Source organism: Aquila chrysaetos, chromosome 4 (assembly GCF_900496995.4).
Source record: "Aquila chrysaetos chrysaetos chromosome 4, bAquChr1.4, whole genome shotgun sequence".
NCBI classification, from domain to species: domain Eukaryota; kingdom Metazoa; phylum Chordata; class Aves; order Accipitriformes; family Accipitridae; genus Aquila; species Aquila chrysaetos.
The window spans coordinates 27,834,036-27,856,192 of record NC_044007.1 but is presented as its reverse complement, the minus strand read 5'-3'; the positions used below and the strand labels follow the sequence as shown (position 1 = coordinate 27,856,192).

The following is a 22,157-nucleotide window of genomic DNA, read 5'->3' as shown; positions in this document are numbered from 1 at the left end:
GCAATCATACGTTCAACTATTTTTATGATATGTGGTACAATCATTACAACTGCTAATATTACAATTAAAATAACTAAGCCATACATAAGCAAATCTTTCAACTATCCTGTAATTCCAAAACTTGTTAGCCGTCCACTTAACCCTGTGTCAGTTATCGTGAGCCTTTTACTGTGAATCATATTGATATCGGGTGTTAGTAACGTAAGTTGTCCGAGGCTACATGGCCTCCCGTTAAGTTTCGCATCCCCAGAGGTAAAGCAGCTGGAATAGAAAAAAGAGTGTGATATTCTGGAATAGATATAGTTACACCAAGCTGTAGCATTTCTATATACAGGCAAAATAGCATTTACATTCTGACCCTTTTGAGTGGTGTTATAGGTGTAATTAAACATCACACAGGGATTCATGATGACTGATCTTAACAACTCTAACTCTTGAGGTTCTTGTAATACTTGAGGCAGGTGTGCATACAGCAGGAAAAGTAAACAAGGTATCTCCTTGCTGTAGAGCTTTTCTCGACAGCGTTGCATCAAACTATGTGTATTTTTTCTCAAATCATTAAGTGAATCGTCACGGCAGCGGTCCCGGCCGCGCAGCAGTGGCGGGACGGCCGCGGCAGGCAGCGGTGGAGGTAGTCTACCCTGCCCGATGTAAAAGAATTATTATCGGAATCAGAATCCTGCTCGTTAGCGGCCTGCTTACAGACTGCCTCCTCAAAAGCAGTATCAGGTTGTATTGATATGATTTTCTCTGCCGGCTGTAAATGCACCAGCGTAGTATAAATAAATTTCCATGTCAACAACAAGGTTTTAGCAAGCATTCGCGAGTCATGTGGAGTTAAGGTTGACCCAGAAAATGTATGGGACAAAACTGCCTGTGTAAAAGGCGATTTTAAACCATACTGAGCAATTGTAACCTTTTTTTATGATTTTCCAATCAAATGGAACCCATTGATTAGGTCCACCCCCAGCTCCAGCAATAACCAGAAATGCTGTGGGAGCTGCTATGATTTCTCCCTCAATTAAGGCATCATGAATAATTCCTCGTTATCTATTCCGGGGGTCCGTTGTTTCTGGAAAGGTGGGGATCGGTTCCCTGGGACAAGGAAGGGGCAGAGGTAGGAGGAAGGGGGGGGGGAATGGGTGCATCAAAGGATACGGCTGGCAGTTTTTCTCACTTCACAGCAGCTTCCAGTCGTGCCAGCTTTTCTATTACTGACTGCAACTGCTGCGAAGTGAGCTCCGGCCCTTCTTCTCCTTTCTGTTTTCCTTTACCTTCCTTCTTCCTGATTCTGATTCTGTAGGGTTTCCTTTAAGTGTACGGTTAGGGAGGTTTGGGAACTGTCAGATGGCTGATTAATATCAGTAGTCCCAGGGAGTGGAGCCGAAGTCAAGGGCACAGGAGCAGGCAGACAAGCTCTGGGAAAGCCAAAAGTCTCTCTCGCTGTATTATGTTTTTCTCCCTGCGTTTCCCCTTCGCATGCGGTTGGAGAGAGAGCAGCAAAAGCAGACGCAGACGCTTTACGATCTGCTTTCATTTCTTGCAGAGTTGTCTTAATTTATTTCCATAAAGTTGCAAGACCTTTAACTTCTTTAGACCCGTCACTAATTTCATCCCATAGGGAGGTTCCGATAGCTTCCCAGGTACTAAGCTCAAAAGCTGTACCCACACTAATTAAAAGGTTTCTGTCCTTGCTTCATTGTAAAAGCCGCTTTAAACAAGCTTCATCATATTTTATGCCTCTCTTAGAGAGAATATGTTGAAGGAGATTTAGGACCGCTTCTTGCTCTTTGTCCAACCCCATCTCCTTCTCCGACCGCTCACCTGATTAGGGCGAGATTCCCTTTTTCTATTCACTTGCGCGCGTTCCTTGTCTTCCCCAGCTCAGCTGGTCATCCTGCCGGGGAGCAGGAATAATTTCGGCCGGCCTCTCCGCTCCCTCTCTCCGTCGGCTCCCGTCGAAAAATTCAACACCGATCCGAGGGTCCCTTGTTAGGGCACCAATTGCGGAGGCTCAGGACATCACACACAGACCAATGTGATCAGGTGAAGCCCGTTAAAATTTGACCAGAAAATATATTCTCCAATAACGCCTGACTAAACAGAGCAGACAGTCCATTAGCCATTACTGTTTTCTGTTCTTCTTTTATTAAATCCCAATTGAAAGGTTGCCACACGTTTGGGGCATTCTGCCTGACTGTAACTGGAAAAGCCACAGGATTTAGACCTTCAGTTAACATTTTATCATTTATGTCCTTCCATCACTTTTTATAGCTTCTCCTGGGGATTATCTGCCTCATAGGGAGGTGCAGAGGGGATAGGTCTCTGCTCGAGGCAGGTTACTTAAAAGTTGATTGTTGCCTTCATTAATGACATCTCCCTCGGTGTTTAATTGCTCATCACTGTCCGAATTATTTACCACCTCGCCACACACACTTTTCTCTTTTTCCGGGGTATTTTCAATTGAAATTTTTACAGCAGCAGCCACCTCCTTTTCTGCCTTAAGGGCTTTCAACGTTTCCAGCACCAGTCTCCACGTAGCGGAGATTTTCTGAGCCTTCACGTCCCCACGCGATACAAAGTCCCAAATTACTTTTCCCATTTCTTCCCAATTTTTAATTTCAAAGACTTCTATATTCGAAGTGGGGGCACCATGGTCCTTAAGCCATTTCAGCATCATACGTAAAGTATTTGAATCATATTTAACTCCTCTCATGGAGAGGATATGCGAAAGCATTTGTACAATTGCCCCTTCTTCCACAGACATCTGGGCACCCATTTTAATCTTTCTAGCCGCTCACCTTACTTCCAAACGAGCAGGTGATTGATCTCCCGGGAGAAAGTTGTCCGCTCAGTCCAGCTGGCTAGACGACCGTTCGGCTAGAGTCTCCTCCGGACGCACTTCCAGCAATTCCAGCGTTTTTCTCGGACCCGCTATCACGTCGGGGTCACCATTTGAGGAGATTGAAGTAGACGGACGCCTGTAATCTTGAGAGCAGACAACAGACGACACTTTATTGCTAAAACACACACATACTTATAGTCACATATTCTGCAAAGTCACTGTACACGCGCACAAGCATAAAATATGATTGGTTATATCAACACTGTACACGCGCATAAACATAAGATATAATTGGTTATACTAACTCTGTACACGCGCATAAACATAGGACATAATTGGTTATACCAATTAAAACACGCGAAACTTGTCTCAGTCTAATTGGTCAAGATAAACTGCCGGAATTGAGGTTCTTTGTGCCAAGTTCCCTTTATCGTGGAATGTGCACCTGTGTTCTTCTAATTGGCATCTTTCTTTTTTAGTCTTCTTGTTTATTCTGTTCAAGGTCTTCTAAAGGCCTCTGGAATGCTCTTGCGGCCGATGTTAGCTAAACATGTGTCCACAGTCAAGCAAACCGCAGACTCAGGATTTATCTTTCTTTCATTAGTAGTGTGTTTTCACATCCTATCTGCTATCTTCAGGTACCTTCAGTGGCTAGGCACCACTTGCATGGATGTCATAAACAAATACCATGGAGGGGAATGAGGGTTGAAAGATTTGCTGTAAATTCATGCTTTTTACAAAGGGAAGGACAGAGCCAGAAAATCAATAATAGATGTGGCTGCCTAGAGATTAGGCATTACGTGCCTTTCATTGCCAGTGCCCAGCCTCAAGAATACAAAATTGAATGGAGAAAAAAGCCATCCTACCCTTCCAGGCAGATGTTGGCTACATTGCAGCAAAAAAAATGCATTAATTGTTGGGCTGAAAGAAGAACAAAAGAAGATTCTTTTAGTCAAAAACTAGTTCAGTTTTTCATTCTAAGAAAAAAATTGCAATAATTTCAAAATTTCATACATACTGTTCGTTCAAAGAAATGACGGGCATGGTGCCGCTCCCACCTCCATTTCTCACAGGTGTTTCATTCAGCTCTAATATGAGACCAAACATAGCCCTCTAAAATATTAAGTGTTCAACATTAGATCTACAAAATGAGAGAGGATTCTAAAGCAATTGTTGAAGAAAGTCCTAAAGACTGGACTTTCTTGGCTGAACTCTGAAGAATTGTCAAAGGGTTTTCACTAAAAAATAGAAAAAAAGTGGAGTAAAGCAGATGCCTTCAATGCATGTTTGTGGTGTTTAAATTTCAAAGCTAGATAAATTTTTGGTGGGAATTTTTCAACCAATCCTTTTTGAGTAATCAGAGCTCAACAAAAGGATAAAAAGTAGTAACATCAAAATATCAGAGCAATAAATTAACTTGTACTAAGCTCCATCTGCACTAGGCTTTTAAGAACTGTTCCTATTTGCAGGCATAGTTGTTTCTCGTATTCTACTTTTTCTAGCTAAAATAGCTATAAAACTGTTTAAATGCAGTCTGTAAATTCCTAAAAAGAACTATCAGGAACATTTTTTCTTTTGACCATGGATGACTTGACCTAAATTCCTTGGGGGTTTATTTTATCATTCCCTAATTTCTGATGAGACAGACTTGCCAGTGGTTAGAACTGGAGTCTGGATCCTTTTTGCATAAACGCAGGTACTCAACTGTTCATCTGTAAACTCAGTTGAAGAGAGGAATGCTGGCGACAGTGCTAAATATATCACCAGTTGCACCTTGCTACAAGGCAGAGAGGGCCCTATGAATAAACAGCTATTTTTATCTAGGGACATTATTAAATGAGGTTTTGGAATTTCATTTCATAGGATTTTTTATCTATAAAATTTACTTAAGATCGTGACTATTAGTGCAAGTCAAGTCAAACACAGATAAATTCAAAAAGCTGCAGGCAATGAATTCTGAGCAGTCGTGCAAGGATATTCCAGAGATTCACTCCTTTCCTCTGAGCTCCTTATCAGAGTAATGAAAACTCTTGGGAACTTCTTTGATCTTTTTTGTAGAAGTCTTATACCTGCTGAGTCAGAAAGAGACAACGCTCGAATTTTTGCTGGTAGCAGAGAACATGTGTTAAGTAGTCAGAACTTAACACCCCCCTCCCAAACTTAATTAAGTTAATATCCATACCTTTAAACATAAAAGTGTATAGAAATAACTTCAGAGCAGAAAAAGAAACATTTAACCTACCCATTCTCCCATCGATACCACCAACAAAACTACCAACAGCTTTGATGTTTTCCTTGTATTCTTACAACCTTCTACCAGGAGCAACGGCATTACACGTACGTATCTCTGCCACCTGCTGATATAAAACACAGCCAAAACACAGTTTCTTGTCTCTAAGCTATGTGGTACGCTTAAGAGCAGTTAAATAGGAGTTACTTTTTATCCATGCATGAATTCTTTTGTGTTGTTCTGATGGGTGCCATTACAAATGTGTCTCAATATTGTCCTATAATCACCCATGGCTGCCTATTTTATTTCATCGCTTTTAACGTCAGCACTGCAAGTGGTTAGTAGAGACTGTCATTGTTCCAGTTCTCTAGGCAGAATTTAAACATGTAATTTATTCCAAATGTAATACTTCGATAAACTCGTAAAGTTTGTGCCACATCTAAAATTGAAGTTGAACCTATTTAATACTTTGGCATGTTATGCCTTTGCTCACTCTTACAATGAGGATGCTGTAAAAGTTGCATTTGTGTGAAATCAACACAGTGAGCATCTGTGGATCTGGCTTCTGTTGAAATTATGATTTTATTCTGACTCTGTCCTGATTCCATCCTACAGTCTGAAGAATTAGATCTTAGTGATTGAAACGAAAAAGGCTTAAATTCTTTTTCATTTTAGTACAGTTATTCTGACTAATTTTATATCCTCAATTTAAAGTTGTAACCCCAGGGTGTTGTCCCACTAATGTAGGATCTGAACACACAGGGCAGGACATGGTCCATGACCAAGGGAAATTTAAATAGATTATTCCTTACTGAGTTTTATTTAATGGTAACTACTTTTTAGTTGCCCTGAGGATATTTTCTATAAAGATAAGCATAAGTAATTTTTATGAAATTATTTTGATACGACATATAAAATAGGAAACAGAAAATTGCAAAGTAATATAACAGTAATAAATAACTATTATAAGGAATGTTACAAGTACAATAAAGCACAAATAAGTTATAAAGTGTTATATAACATAAACTACTATATAGCAAAATAGCAACATAGGAAGGAAAGGCCAAGGGGACTAGGTTTGTTCAGCCTGGAGAAGAGGCTCTGGGAAGATGTAATTCTGCTATCTAAAGGAGGGTTGTAAAGAAGACAAAACAACATTGTCTTTTTCAGGGGTGCATAGCAAAGGCACAAGAGGCAACAGCTGCAGCTTGCGGAAGGGAAAATGCTGACTATACGTACTTTGCACAGAGGGAGTGGTGCAGCACTGGGCCAGGCTGCCCAGAGAGATGGTGTAATCTCCATCCTTGGAAATATTCCAAACTCAGGTGGACATGGCCCTGAGTGGCCTGAACTTGCTTTGAAGTTGGCCCTGCTCTGAACAGGGGGTTGGACTAGATGTGACAGTCAGACATCCTTTCCCACTAAGTTTGCGGAGCTCTTGCCTAAGCTCCCACCCTTTCTGAGAGATTTCAGAGTTATTTTTTGTCCCAGCCAAGTTTAGTTTGCTTGCCCCAAGTAAGTGAACACAGGAATCTCCCTCCTTCCCCATCTCAAGGAGCTGCTCTTCTGGTAGGTGGATCGGTGTATTGTGTGGCGTCAGGTCACCCAAGGGGAGAGGATCGGGGCTGGCACCAGGGCTCGAGAGGATCCAGAGAGTCGCTGAACCTGTGGTAGCCCTGAGATGTGGACTTCCTTAGGAGATACCTAAGTGCTGCCTCCTCTACCTTCAAAAAAGGAGAAAGTTTTCTGTACCTTTTAAGATAGCCGTAAGCCAGTTTTAAAGACCACAGTGACCTTTTCCACAGGGAAATAACTAATTATATGTATTTTCAGTTGCACTAATGGAAACTCAAATCTTAGCTGCTTACAAAGGTTGCAGTTGTCTCTTCATGAGGAGGATTACCCTCATTCACTCACAACCAGTAAAACTAACAAGAAGAACGGTATGTTAACACACACTTATTTCATCTGGACTGCCCAAACTGCTGTGCAGTATAATGTATATGCTAATGAATGGTAATTTACAGCTAATGAAATTCAAGAAACAGGCCATTTTTCTAGTTTATGAACAGACGCCATCAGTGGGTCCCATCAGTAATTGGTGGTGCAGTATACGGACAATACAAATGTTGGGCATGCCAGTTAAGCTGATTCTACCATAATATAGACTTAATAAATTGATACACATTTTTCTTAATTCAGAATTAACATTTTCTTTCTTCTAGTGAAATCTTGTACCAGTGTGCCTTTAGTAAAATGCAAATGAGGGCACTTTTCTGTAGGAAGTAGAGTGGTGAAGCAGTAACAAAGCATGGCTGGTAATTCCTTATTGCCAAGAAGTGGAGTTAAGGTTTAAGTTGAATTGTAACAGACAATCTTTTTCCCTCCATAACTAAAATTATAATAATGCTGACAATTTATGTTTGCTGAATACCTTCTTTTGTAACAAAGAATTTTAGAAGGACAGGTAGGAGTAGTTACTTTTCAGTGGGAGGGAGTGAAATTATCTAACGTTGCTGTGAGCTCAGAATTGCTTGACTCAGAGCCGTTATTTAAAGAAAAATATTGAGCAGCCATTTGCCCAACAGGGTGCATTAAGCAAGTTAAGTAGTTCTGCATAAGAGAGTTGTAAATACCAATACTTGGGTAAAATATACATAAGGAAAGAGTCTTTGATAATTCCAGACTCCCACAGATGATGTTAGCATCTTGTCTGCCTAGCCCATCTTTACAAAAAAGCTCTGAGTACCTGATAAGGGAACTCTAAGCCATATTCAAAGATCACAAGGACCTTTTCCATAGGGAAGCCTTTAAATACAGAACTTATGGGACAACAGAACAGGAAGAAAAAAGACTAAATCCTGGTGCAATGCACAAACCTAGAGTAGTTCTGATGAAAAAAAAAAAAAACCTTAATAACTTTCAGATGCAGGAAAGCATTTCTGAAGGAGGCAAAAAAGCAGACAGCCTCAGGCAGTGGCAAGTATTATGCAGCCAATGTTTACACCATCCTCCCGTCAGCAAGGGCCCACCTGAACAGTTGCAAAATGAAACAGTATTGATGCACGTTTTAAGTTGTAATTCAGCATCCCAGTATCAGATTTATTGTGACTATGAGCAGGAAGCTATATGGAGCTATCTGTAGTGTTTACTTTTTGGATGTCCACTTTGATTATCCTCCTCTTGTGAGATTGCTTTGGTATTTAAAAACTTACAAGAAACCATCGGTTCTGTCATGTTTTGTTCACTTATTTCCAAGTGCACTGGTGAAAGCTGAAAAATTAAAACTTAACTTGGATTTCTACTGCAGGATTTTGTTTAGCTGTCTATGCTATGCAGATTCACACATGTTGTTCTAACATGCCACAGAGAATCAAAATTGTTGGAAATTAAATGATCTCTGTCAGGTCCACCAAAGTTTTAAATCAGTTACAATGGAGACAATTTAGAAAAAGGAAAAAATCAGCTTTCCTATTGTATAATAAGATGTAGTAACCATAAAGGCTGCCATAAATGTTATTTACAGAACTGGTCTGAGTCTCAGGTATTCACTCAAAAGGTAGACAAACAATCTCTCATTAGTATCTATTTTAAAAATTTATAAATAAGAAAATATTTGTTGGAGATTGACTCACACCTGATTACTCTGAAGATGGAAGAAGTAAATACAGAAGACCACGAAGCTCCTGGCTACATAACTAACTGATGATTCACAGGTGGTTTAACATCTGAGATTTCTGTAGCAGAAGTCTTCCAACAAGAACTAACAACATTTTGTGACTAGATTGCTCTCATTTGAGAGCAAAGTGCTTTTAAAGCTATTATCTTATAATCTTTTATTTTACATCTAAATTTCAAAACATCTCATATTTGTGTTCTGATTGCAAATGCATACATGAAAAGAGAAGTCTAAACGTCAAAAAGGCATTTCAGCTGTAATTCACATTGGGAAGAACAAGAAACAGCTTTAAAAAACCTCCTATGCATTGCCAAAAATATTCAAATGGGTTCTCAGCTAGGGTAGGAGGCAACACCATTTAAATGAGAAGTTTTCTTTAAAGCTTCGAGATAACAGACCATCATCTATCTTCAGATGTGGTGACTAGAGAAATCTTTCATTCAATGTTCCTCATATTTTATGAAACCATTTTAGATGGAATTGTGCCCAAAAGCTTTCAAGATCAGCTGAATGGATTTTTTTCACAGATAAACAGACTTAGGGCATATAAAAAAAGAGTATCAGCGTACTTTCGTCAGAGTAGGAGCCAAAAAATTAATTCCGAGTTTAGGAGATGGAAGTCCATTTTCCTTCTCCGTGCCTGATGGGAGCTCTACACATTAAGCAGAGGCTCTAGGGGGCTGCTTTATCCTCTTGATTACATTTATTAAGAAGAAAACAACAAAGGGGGTGTTTATATTATTGCATAGGTCACCTCCTCACACAGCACTCACCTGCATATCACTGTTTGCAGAACTGAGTTTTGCAGATCTGGGCTTGCTGGAAACATTAAAGTTGACCCCATTCATGGAAATATGATTCATTGTGCAAGGGAGAGAGCAGGCATAAGAATTTATTTCTGAAATTACCTATGCAAAATAGGCATAAATATTTTTAATACATAAAATATATTGTAAACGTAGTTACGCAAAGAAACATTAGAGACCACTAAATATAGGTGCAAACTTTTCAAATAGCCAAGCTCCAAATCAACACTTAGCTGCATTTCATGTAATTATGAAATATATAGATATATGGTTTCAAAAATAATGAAACAAATTAAAGGAACAAAAATCAGTCAAAGACTGTTAAATTCAAAAGGTACTATCTCTGGCACAGGCAGTCCTTCAGCCAAACTGCAGGTGGAGTTTTCCAGGGCAGTGTCACTAAGCACGTGCCCTGATCAAAGACTGTTCCCATAATCGTTGTCAGAGACTGGCCAGTGGGCAAGATAAACATCTTTTCACAAGAGTGTATCTGAATAAAAACGTTAAATTCACTGCTACAGTTGTCAATCATATCTTGGCTTTTCCATACTTAAGAAGTAATTTTGTACTGCCATCAACAGGAGTTAAGAAATGCAAGGAAAAGGTTTTTTTAAGTAGAAGCTATGTTGTACAACTGTGTACCTGGACCTCTCTCAGCTTGGGTGGGATCAGTATCTATACCTGGAAATTCAGAGGTATTTTTGTCCAGAAACGTAAAGGTTGCTTACGTGGTTTGCATGTATAAGCACCAAAACACCCAAGCTGCTTCCTTTCTGAATTAAGTCTGAATCTTCCCTCACATATTTCTAACATAGTAGGCAAATCCTTTCCTCTTTTTTTTTAATGCCATTTTTAGGACTATCAGGAAGCTTCTAATTTGGAGCAGTTTGTGACTCGCTTTCTGTTGAAGGAAACACTGAACCAGCTTCAGTCCCTCCAGAGCAGCCTGGAGTGTGCCATGGAAACCACGGAGGAGCAGACCCGGCAGGAGAGGTGAGCAAACCTTCTGCCCAGCTGCACTGAAGGGGGTGAGGAGTGGGGTCACCATGAACCTCCAAGACATTTACATTTCACCCAGCAACTTGATGTAGGGAGTAACAGGAGAAAAACAGATAAACTTTTTATTCCACACAGGAACTCATTAATAGGAATTTTCCTGTAATTGAATACAAGCAGGTTCCAATCTGATCCTGTGGTGGGTTGTATGTAGGACCATTTTGTTACATACTAGGCTCTTCTCCTTCAACTTCTTTCTAAATCCACTGACTATTTAATATCAAATGCAGAAACCAGACCACTGCAGTGTGACAAGGTCTGAAATTACCAAGACCATTGACTGCCTCCTTGTTTGTTTCTTCCAGCTTTATGATTATTTTTTTTTTTTTAATTCCTGGTTGCACAACTATCCTAATGTTAAAAGGAGAAATAGCAAGGCTCTTGCTTGTTACAGCTTCTTCCTAGAATAAAGGGCCATAGAACTGGTCAACATCTAACTCTGTAAACTCTCAATCACCTGGGTGACCTATAACCATCCAAGGGGTTTAGCTGAATTTAATACCATGACCTCATATATGAGGGTTTGTAGGATCAAGGATCAAAACATTTTTTAAAAGGTACTTGGTTTTATGGATCTGTTTTCCTCAGTATGCTAGTGTTAAAGATGATAGGGAAAGCAAAATACAAGCTGTTGTGTTTCATTGACAAGATCTCAACACGTCATACATTTTAAAATGCATTGCTTTTTCATTCTTTCTTTTGGAAATGTCATTTTCTTGTTCGTTTTGCTGTTGGTTTTGAGATTTCTCAAGTACATGAATAATACACTGGGGTTTTGTGCCAGCAGCTTGACTGCAGGAATCAAGCAGGTTTTGAAAGGCTGAGGGTGTGCCAAGTATGCACAGTATATATACCCCTCCATTCATGCATACGTCTTTCCAGGTTCCTCACACAACTGATGGGAGAGAAAGAAGTCTTGAATGGCCAGTTCAGAGCTGGCACCTAACTTAAGGTGCTCTGGCATCCTCTGGAGTAATCATTGACTTCTTCTCTGACTTGCCTTTTAGGACAGCCTCTCTAGAAATACAGTCTAGAAAGACCATCTGAGTAACTCAAACTACTCACTTGGGTGGGTAGAATTGGGTGATATGACCATCCCTTTTGCTGCCAGCTTTCTCGTCTGCATTGACTGTCTGGTAGGGCATTGTGGAGACTTCTTTCTCTGGTTTTATCAGTACAGTAGTTCAGAAATATCCTCTTGGATGGTGAATTTGGTTTATAGCAAAGAAAATGAAAAAGAGGTGTGATATTGTCAAGCCAAATAACATCTTCCCCATTTGCTGAGGTAGCAATGGAAAAGCCAGGCAAACTCAGCACTTCAACTACAGCTATTTTGGAGATGCCTCAGTCCCTGTGTAAAATCATCTTCAATTATGTTTAACTTAACTCAAGGACAAACTGTCTGAATCGAAATCCCATTAAGACACTCCTAAACTAATTTAAGAGTGCTTACACTCAGGAACTGCCATAATTTGGCTTACTGTGGGGGGATTTTATGCTGCAGAAAATACCATCCTAAAACATCTCCTTAACATAGTGTGTGAGCTTTTGGTGAGCCTTCATTCTGTGCTTCAGGAGACCTTTCCAAAGGTCTTCAGAGAGCTTTCCAAAGCAGTGACCTGGGAATTATTTACTGAACTGTTTAGACTACCATCTAATACTCTTTGCAACCTCTCATCCAACTAATTGTTCAAAACTAACCATAGTCCTGGTCCTTCATTGCTCTCCGGCTGGATGATGATGAAGAACCACGTAGAGGCAGCCTTCAGTCCCCACACAAACTCTCAAGCTTCAATGACTCTGTCATTGTAGTACAAACATAAGTCATTTCTGTAACTGCTGTGTTACAATACTAGTCCCAGAAATGTGTCTGTCTTCCATGCAGTATTAGCTAATTCTCATTGGTTTTCCTTCCTTATTAACAGATACACGTTGCTGTTTATCTTTTCAATCTTTAAGCTGAAGGGGTCAATGTTTAAAGTTCATATTTCACTTTTAGCTGTTCTTGTCGCCCCAGTTCCTCTGCAGAGATGCTATGAAACTCCCGTGAATGAAGAAACAGTGTGAATGGTTCCTTAGGTCAGAACCACATCACAGACACTGACCCCGAGCTTTCTCTACCTAAAAGACAGGTTTATGCCAGCTTAACCCTCCTTTTTTTTTTTACTTCTCTAATGATTAGCAACCTAAACACAACTAATTCGTAATAGTGAAAATCTTGAAAATAATTCAGTGGTCTCAATAGGTATTTCTCCTTTTTTTAATTCAAAAGGGAACATGAAAGCACATGTTGCGAGAACAGAGAGAGGAGAGCTCTCCCACATGTTTTACCTTATGAAGTCTCCTGTGTTTCTGTGCAGACAAGGCCCAACAAAACCAGAAGTGCTCTCAATTCAATGGCCAGGAAAGCGCTCAGCTCGAAGGCTTCAGAGGAACAACAGCCTGTCGTTAAATAGCCCTCATTTTAGCACAGGTATGGTGTTTCACATTTTAAAGATATTTAAAACACATGCATACACACACACATACAGAAAAATATACATGTATATTCCTCAAAAATTTAATTTAGACATGGTAACTAACTTAGATACTTTACTGACAGAAACCAATCTTCAATTTACTATAGAATGTATTAGCTCAAACTGTAAGGAAAATAAATATGGACCCATAGATCTGAGCTGATAAAAAATAAATAGATAACTATGGGCCAAACTGTGATATTGTTTTGGGGCTGTGGGTTGATTCAACATTTCTTAGGTAATATTTGTAGCCTGCAGATAAGAATGAAAAGGTGAAGGCTACAACTTATACACAACCAAGTTCTCTATCATGACTTACATCCCAGCTGAAGGGAACAAATAAGAAATGGAAATGGAAATGGAAAATACAAAACCTGAAGGGGAAAAAAGATTTCATTTAAGATGATACAAAAAAATCTGAAGCAGCATTTCTGCTTTGGAAAACATGAGAGGGTACTTTGGTAAATGGGATTCTTTGGAAGCAGTGACATTAAGCATGAGGCTGCAGTGAAGGCATCTCCAGGCTTAGTGACGTCTCTCAGTATCAAGGCATGTAGATGACTGAAACACCACAGTATGTAATGGGTCAAGCCTGCTTCTTGACCAGTCATGCAGATCTCACTGCTTGCAGCCACGTGATTACCTCTTCCTTTTTAACCCTCTTTTGAAGACCCTTCTGCCACTCAACGAATGATGCTGTTCATTCAGCACAACAATGCAGGATGATGTTTGGTCCCTTGCTGTGAGTTGCTGGTGTTCATAACAAGGAAGGTCACGTAGCCTTGTTGCTGCACTCCTAATTCACAGAGTTCAGAACGAACCCAAACATATCCAAGCTGCACCAAATCCACTTGCTGTATTAATGTAATTTTAAAGAGCTAACATCCTTCTCCTGTTCTAATAGCTGTCTACTTTCCTAGACAAGATCTATATTTGTCTTGGCACTTGGTCTTCCTCCTTACTGCCTGCTGCCCACAAGCACAGTAACACTGTAGATGTGTCTATGCACTCAACACTCATGCCAGCATTTCTTTAGCCTTTGTACCTGTTCTGATAAAGCCACACTCTGCCTCCTCTACATATCACACCTGTGGTATGTCCCCAGCAGTAGGATCACCTGGGTTGGAACTAGATGATCTTTAAGGTCCTTCCAACCCAAACCATTCTATGATTCTATGATTCTATTTCTTTCTTTGGTCAAAACATAGTCCAAGGGCCATTAGAACTCTCAGCTGGAAAGTAAGCAGGTTAATGAATGCACACATCAAAAGCATGTGTTGAAAGATCTTCAGTTTTTGATAAACAACCTTTCTCTCTCCTTAGAGCAATCACTTATGTACACATTCACACTGCGGGTGATGCCAGGAACTGCTCTCATAATGCACATATCTGTTTCCTTGAGTATTATCCTTTTCATCTCATAGACCATTTTCTTGAGACTTTAGCAAAACAAAATTTTCCAGAGACTTTAGAGAGGCTCTGAGATGCTTGTGCCTTTGCAGAACAACACTTTCTAGCTTCACCTTTGCTATATGACATCTGGTCATTATACAGTCACAAGTATGACTGCAGAATGGAGAACTAGGAAGTCTTTTGAAAGGGGTATGTCCTATCCATATAGAAAGACAAGACACAGTTAACATCCAGTGACCCAGTGTCTTTAGTCTTTCCTCTGCTGCTGAATTCCGTGACTTGGGAGAAAAATAAACATAGGAAAGTTATTACAATGAAACATAATCAGTCTTGAGTTGGTCAAAATTTGCGGTCACCACAGGCATAAACTACACATCTGAAAACCAAAATCTCATTCTAGAAAAATCTAGTGTAGGAAGGCTCAATTGTAATAATCATATTGCTGCAATTCATCAAGCGCCTAGGAATGCTGTTTAGTTGGAAAGGTAAAGAAGGATCATTAGCTGCAAGGGACATCCAGTTAATGTTATTAAATCAGCTATAGAGTCCACTGCAAGATTATATCCGTAATTAGTGGATGAACACATGAAACCCCCCAGGACAGCATATTGCAGATGACTGCAACAAAGCTGAAAACCCCCAAGTGTGAGTACAAAAAAAGCTGTTGCAGCTAAATGAACCTTTTCTGAATGGAGAGAAAGCTCCTTATTCTCAATGCATATGAGACATTCTACAATTATGTTAGGCGGCTCCTTCAGGAATCCCTCAATATCAGGATTCCTCAACATGCCATACCAGAAATGTAGATCATTTAGCTGTACACGTATACCCAATTAATTCTTTTCTGCTGTTCATAAGAATGTATTTTTTTTATTGGGAAGGAACATATACACCCTTAACCTCAAATAATCCTGGAATACTGCTGGAAGCACTGTGTCAGGACCTTAAGAACAGCAACAGGCTGACCACAGCAATGTCCTTGCAGTCGGGGCCCTACAGCAGGTCTGCTGTCTCTCTGCAGGAGGAAGTAAGATCCTATCACCTGAGCTGTACTGGCCATGCCAGAATATTTAAGACAGTCTTGGCTGCCTTTCTTTCACCTTCATCAGTGCTCTCAGGGGGAAGAGGAACTGCAGACAAGACACAGCACATGGTCCCTCCATGGGATGTATTTGAAAGGAATCCCAAAGACAGGCTTGCTACGCAGCCAAAAAGCTGACTCTTACTCTTATAGAAACTTTCACATAAAGAAGATTAAGAAATGGCAAACTAAGTAAAATATTAACACAGAGAAAGCTTTAACACACACACACACACCCCCCACCCAAGATGATTTTGCATTCTGAGCAGGTGTTCAGGTTATGAGCTGGTTCCATTTGCAGAGGAGAGCATTCCTTTCTTCAGGTATCAGCATGGTTTCAAAAGCACTGGCATTAATCTAGAATGTAGTTTTCATTCTGTATTGGATTTATATTGTATCTTAAAAAGAAATAAAATAATTCATATAGTCAAAATCATGCTTTAGTTTAGTTACACCTAAATGAACATTGAACTAGTTGCAGCACAGTCTTCGAGAAGCAAAATAAGTTGCAAGCTAAGATAAACTTTTTTATAAAATAAATGAATACACTATGTTCCAGCATTTAGTAACATTTTATAAATGTTCCTTATTTATATTTTCCAAAGGTTGGACTGAGGAAGACAGCCAGTGGATGACCCAGATAAACAGACTCCAAAAGCTGATTGACAGGCTGGAAAAGAAGGTGTGCCTTTCTTTTCACTTGTTTGTTCTCTCTCTTTCAGTAAATCAATCCTTAAACCACAAATGCTTTCAATGTCCCAGTTGCAGTCTTTCCAATAAATAATAAGCGAAACTTCCAACATCATTAAATGCCTACATTTTCCTTCCACCTTCTTCTTTCCTATTTCACGAGAGCATGACATGGTTTTCCCACACTCCCCTTTCCCCTTCCCATCACCACCGATCCAACTTTTCATAAAGCTCTGAAAAGTCACATTACTCTATGACTGGAGGATGTTACTGCATTTAGTTATGCTTGTTTTGGGGAACATGGGATAAGCATCTCCTTTTAGGATCAGATTTTTTTCTCTTCCTCTCCAAACTTTCCCACTAAAGCTTGACAGAAAGTTCTGTTTCCTCCTTCCTCATCAGAGAATACTAATTTATAGATTAAAACACTTTCCTAATAAGTACAGTTCAACCAAAAGCCAATCCAAATTCCACCATCCCGCCAGGGAGTCACGGGAGCCGCCCCAGCTCCAGGGCTGCACCAACCCCCAGGGCCCCGAGACCGCCTGCGGTTCCCACGCCAAAGCAGAGCCCCCTGGGCGTCTGAAAAATGACCTGTCTGATCCAACGATACCAAGGCTTCCCAGGGCTTGTAAAAACCTGAGTAACATCAGTCTGCACAGAAAATGTCTATTTCTTTTGTTTTAATTCAGATTTATTGCTACCCTGGGTTTTAAAAATTGGTTTATGTCTGCGTGTGGTGACTTCTTTCTTTTTGGAGAAGAAAGAAGAGCAGAAGAAAATGTAAGGTTATAAATTCCTGTGTTGTTCTCTACGTAAAGTGTCCCTACTGAAGGACAGATGGACAATTTCTGATAGGTTCTAAGGGCGTGGCTGAATTCGGTGGATTTTGAGACCCAGGGAACTTCTCCCTCCTGGTGCACTGGAGACGAGGTTTTAGGTTGAAGTGCTCTCAGACCCATTTGTTGCTCCAGTCCCAGCAATGATGCTGATGCTGCTCCTCCCTTCAGGTCAGTGCTCACCAGTGGCGAGGCTGTGTGTGTACTCCAGAGACATGGATTCATGCACACCAGCACGGGTGCTTTCACCAGTGCCCACAGACAGGCAGCGCTTGCAGAAACATGAACATGAAACAGCCTGATCCTGCTCCTTCTTTCCAGCTGATCAGGATGGACGTTCCCCTGTAAACATCAGCATGGGCTTTAAGTCCATCTAGTATCTGTGGCTGGACCCATGCCCCTTAGCCAGGCTTTGGCTCAGACCTTGGGTCTGGCAGACAAGCGTCTCCTCCTACTTACCTGCTAGTCCAACTTGAGTTCAATAGCAAATTATACACCTAGAAAATACTTAAGTAAGGGATTTAACAAGAAGACATAATAAACAGTGGTGATCTGGCACAGGGCTCAGCAAGCATACTGACCTTTCTCTGCCATTGCTCCCTCCCAATGAACAAACTGCCCATACTTATTTCCCTTTGGTCCCAGCATGTGGTATTTCTGTTATCTCAGCCTATTACTGATGAACTGCATTACCAATACGGTCACCCCCGGCACTGCTGGCCTTGCAAGACTCTGCTCCCCAAAAGAAGCCCAGTACTCCCTTTGGTTATCCCTGAGGTCTAACAGTCTCTCGCATCGCTTCTGCTTAACCAGCTGTGAAATTCAGCCATTCCTCGTGGCGCTGTCTGTGACTTCTGTCAGCTTCTCACTCTGCTCCTTGCTATGCTCAGCAGCTCCTCATAGTCTGCTCAGTTCATTAAGCCTCTGGCCAGGGCATACTCATCTTCCTGCACACAACAGCTTCCTCCCAGAGGTCAGTTCTGCATGAGAAAAGCAATTACACAGCAGTTGCCACGTTAATGACATTTTAGTGGCAACTTTTTTCTGAATAGATATAAATTGTATTTTGAAATGTTGAAGTCTGCATGAAAGGTAACTCTCACCTTTGGTCCAGCTTTATTCCCAGCTCTGCTTTGGAAGCAGCAGCAGCTCACCGCCCTGCCACAGTAACCTCCCAACACGGACTGATGCCAAAAGGAGTTTAAGGAAACTTAACATTTAAAAGAATGTTACTGAAAAAAGAAACCTGGCATAGAGCAATAATGCAATGCAAATGTTACAGAAAACAGCCAACCATTTTGTAGTAAATAAACTTACAACAAAGATGTTATAAAATGATCAAATCTGCTACAGGTAAATGACAGAAAACCTCTGAAAAGCAGCTCAGTGCCAAAGGAAAACAGTGGCAGGGCCTAGAACTTCCATAATTATCTCCTTATCAATATAAAACTTGATTACTGCTTAATAAAACATAGCAATTAGACAAACCTACTTTTGCCAATAGACAGACTACATCCACCTTTGCCTAACTTGCATCTGCTTGACTTTGTATCTCACGGCCAGGTCTAACTGTGAGACGTGAGTTCACATTTCTGCAGCTTCTCCAGGACCACCTCCTTTGCTTGGCACTTCTTTCTGGGCTCTGTGAACCCAATTTATTAGGCATGCAACTTAGAAATCATAAAACCTCTGGTCCTGTAAAGTATCCTAAGGCATATTAAAAAGACTACGAGAATTCTTTTGCATTAATGAAATTCCCTTGTCCTCATTTTATTAGAATTTACACTTCATTACAGTACGAGGAGCTCCCTGTGATCCATGTTTAAACAGCATCTAGCAAAACAGTGCCTGGGTCATGACTGGGACAGGCATGTAATACAAAAAGGATGTTGGTGCTTCTTAGCAGTAGGACACTGTGAGCCCATCTACACTATTCCAAAGCAAAGTCAAGAAAAGGCAAAGTCAAGAAAAAGCAAAGCTGACTGCTTAAATGACCATTGACTTCAGACTGAAATGAATTAACAACACCAAATGGTTGGTCATCACTTCCCACCTGGGATGAGGCCGTTACACATGCCATCTCTCAGCAGTAACTTAATCATTTTTAGCTCAGGTATGTTCCAGGTAAACCCACCACATCCAACCAAGTGTTACATTTCAGCTGTCTGTCAGCAGGTACTAAGGCTCTTTTTTTTGTCTTTGCCCTGAAGTAGATTAGAAGGATCACACAATCACATTAAGAGGCAATTTCAGAAGCTACTACTTCTCAGCTGAGGTGAGGTAGGACTGAGGAGGCATCGTAAAGCCCCAGCTCTGAGCTGCAGTCTTGGGTCAGTTTTCATTTCCAGGCTGTGTGGTAAGTGTCTGGCAGGAGCTCTCATCTCCACATCGGGCTACTTCACCTATGCTCAGTGTCGAGTCAGCCGATGCCCAAGTGCTCTTTCCGCACAGATGAGGACTGTGCACCAGTGCTTGCATGCTCCGAGGTCACAGCAAGCTGTCTGTGTAGGCTTACCCTGTCTGTGTAGTCATGCCCTGCCTAATGACATAACGTTACTGAAGAACTGCTATAGATTATTTTCACTTCTTCGGGGGGTCAGCAAGTTATCCATCAGCGGTTCCTACTGGAAAACTACCTGGTGAATGGTTGATTTCGTATTGTCTAACTCTTCTGCTGTCTTCTGTCAAAGGTGAATTTAACCATCAATCAGTCTTCTAAGTCCTTTTCCTTCTCAAGTTCTGAAGTTATACATACTGGGAAAACAGATTATTTTTTTCTTGATACCTTAAGAGAAAGTTTGCAGTACAACTCGAGTCTTTCCTTTCCTCTCTTGTTCCAAACATTTCCCTGGAAAAATTTTGCACTGAAAATACAGAAGAACCACAGGAATATGCATTTTCCTTCAGAGTTTTTATCTGAAGTGTCTGCACTGACAAATGAGCTATTAAAGCTGGGTGTTTTCCCCCCCACACACACATTCCATGCCTTTCTATGCACATTCTGCAGGAGAGGTACGGCTACACAGCAGTTACTGTGCGACTGCTCCTTCACTCCTGCCTTGCTCTGCCCCCTGCTGCTGGTGGAAGTCCCCTGTTCATTTGAATTCTACCTGCACACCTTTTGTTGGCTTTTCAGCGAGTACAGTATTTGTGCTGGCAAAACACCTGCTACCTGAAGTTAATCAATCCTCACCCAGCTGGAAGCAGAAGAAAATTTTTTATCTTTGTTACACAAGAATTGTGTGCAATAAGAAGCGAAGCACTACTAACAAAGAGCGCATTTTCCTCTAGCTGCTTATTGCAAATTGATCTGCTTTTTTTCAAGCATATGGATATTTTTCAGAATATCCATATGGCAATGGGTTAGAAGGCACTACATGTGCCTAGCATGTAAATTATAATTTTGTGTGCATTACTAGATGGTGTTTGCATGAATCACTGATTCATCAAGTGCACAACCAGCTTGTGTGCCAAGCAAGCATACTGCTGCCTCACAGATGCATCTGTTTGCTGCTGCCCAGCCTGTCCTCAGAAGCAAGTGCAGCAGTTCAGAAACCTCACTTGGAGCATCATGCACATCTTTTTCAACACTAGAAAACAGTCCCTTACAACCATAAATGCCCCGTAGAGAAGTTTCTTCTGTGTACAGTCTCGATTGCATAATGGTAGCTGATAGTTCATTTCAAATGGCCACTCTTGCTCATCTCCATAGTCCACGTGACAATTTGAGAAGGTATCTGTCTTTTCTCAATTAAGTCCAACATACATTTGTGAACAAGTGGATTTGTTACAAATGAAAAATCACCTGCTCAGCATTACATTATAAATAAAACTTTACAGAACAGCCTGGGTTGGATTTAACCACTGAAGTGTGCAAGATTTTGGAGATATTGCTTGTGTTTGACTTACAGCTAATAAAGAAGGGATTTAATTATAACTTCTGGAAACAAAACAGAATCTAGCTATTGGAATAGTCTGTTACAAAGGTAAGAGCAGAATACAGCTGTAGTATTGCCTCTTATGTTTCTATTTTCTTTTCAACTGCCTCAAAGGACCTAAAGCTTGAGCCATTTGAAGAGGAAGTTTTGGAAGAAAATGCAAGATCTGTAAGTGCTTTTCAAGATAATGATTTTGACATTTGATTTTGAATGCCAGGTATTGAGACAACAATCTCACCTGATCTCTTTTGTTAAAAAATAATTTAAAAAAAATCACCAGCCTCACTTTTTCCAGTGATAAGAATCCATTTTAGTTAGCAGAATACATTGTGCAAGAGGCAACAAAACAAAACTTAGAATATGTGGGCAAAACTTTTATATTCATTTTTGCATTGTTTTCAAAGGATACAGTAAGCCAAAACCTCAACTCTCATAAGGAGGAAAAGATGTCATTAATAAGATTTACCAAATTTGGTAGCAGTGTTTATGGGGTGCTAGCTTCTCTGCTCCCAATCAGCTAATGCTGCATGCATGCTTTCAATCACAGTTGTACACCCTTTCTCCCTCCCTCCCAAAACTGCTATAGGAAACCTTATCAGGAAAGATGGGACAGCATCCAGTGCTAAGCAGTAATCAATATTACAACTTACAAAACCAAAATCATGACCAGAAATAAACTTACTGTTAAGGAAGTTTATGACCCAAGATTGAGCTCAATTTTTCAAATACACTAGCATTCCTAAATTCAGGGCTTTGAACCTAATAAAATGAAAATCAAGTACACATGAAAAAATAACCAAAATAGATGATCCATCAAATTCCTTATTTCATCATAGGAGTTGCGTTATATTTTTTTCTTTTTTTAAATGAGATTACACAATATTGCTAGACAGGCTGCTTATGGTGGAGGGATAATCCATGAGATAACAGTATCAATAATCAAGGCAGAAACGAGTCAAAAACCTGTAAAGAGATTAAGTTGTATTAATCAAGGAGCACATGGTGTTTCTTTAAATACTGCATTAGTAAAGTTGACAAGCTTCAATAGATGAATCAATATG

General features: G+C 40.4%; 1 protein-coding gene across 2 annotated transcripts in view; it reads left to right on the top strand.

Moving 5' to 3' along the window:
• NECAB1 (N-terminal EF-hand calcium binding protein 1) overlaps window positions 1–22,157 on the top strand; it is a 78,463-nt gene that overhangs the window by 48,872 nt on the left and 7,434 nt on the right. For both annotated transcript variants that reach the window (XM_030012500.2, XM_030012499.1), the window contains exons 6-9: window positions 10,417–10,553; window positions 12,977–13,089; window positions 16,235–16,311; window positions 21,211–21,264. In XM_030012500.2, the coding sequence (XP_029868360.1) occupies window positions 10,417–10,553; window positions 12,977–13,089; window positions 16,235–16,311; window positions 21,211–21,264 (381 nt within the window). The remainder of the gene's footprint in view (window positions 1–10,416; window positions 10,554–12,976; window positions 13,090–16,234; window positions 16,312–21,210; window positions 21,265–22,157) is intronic.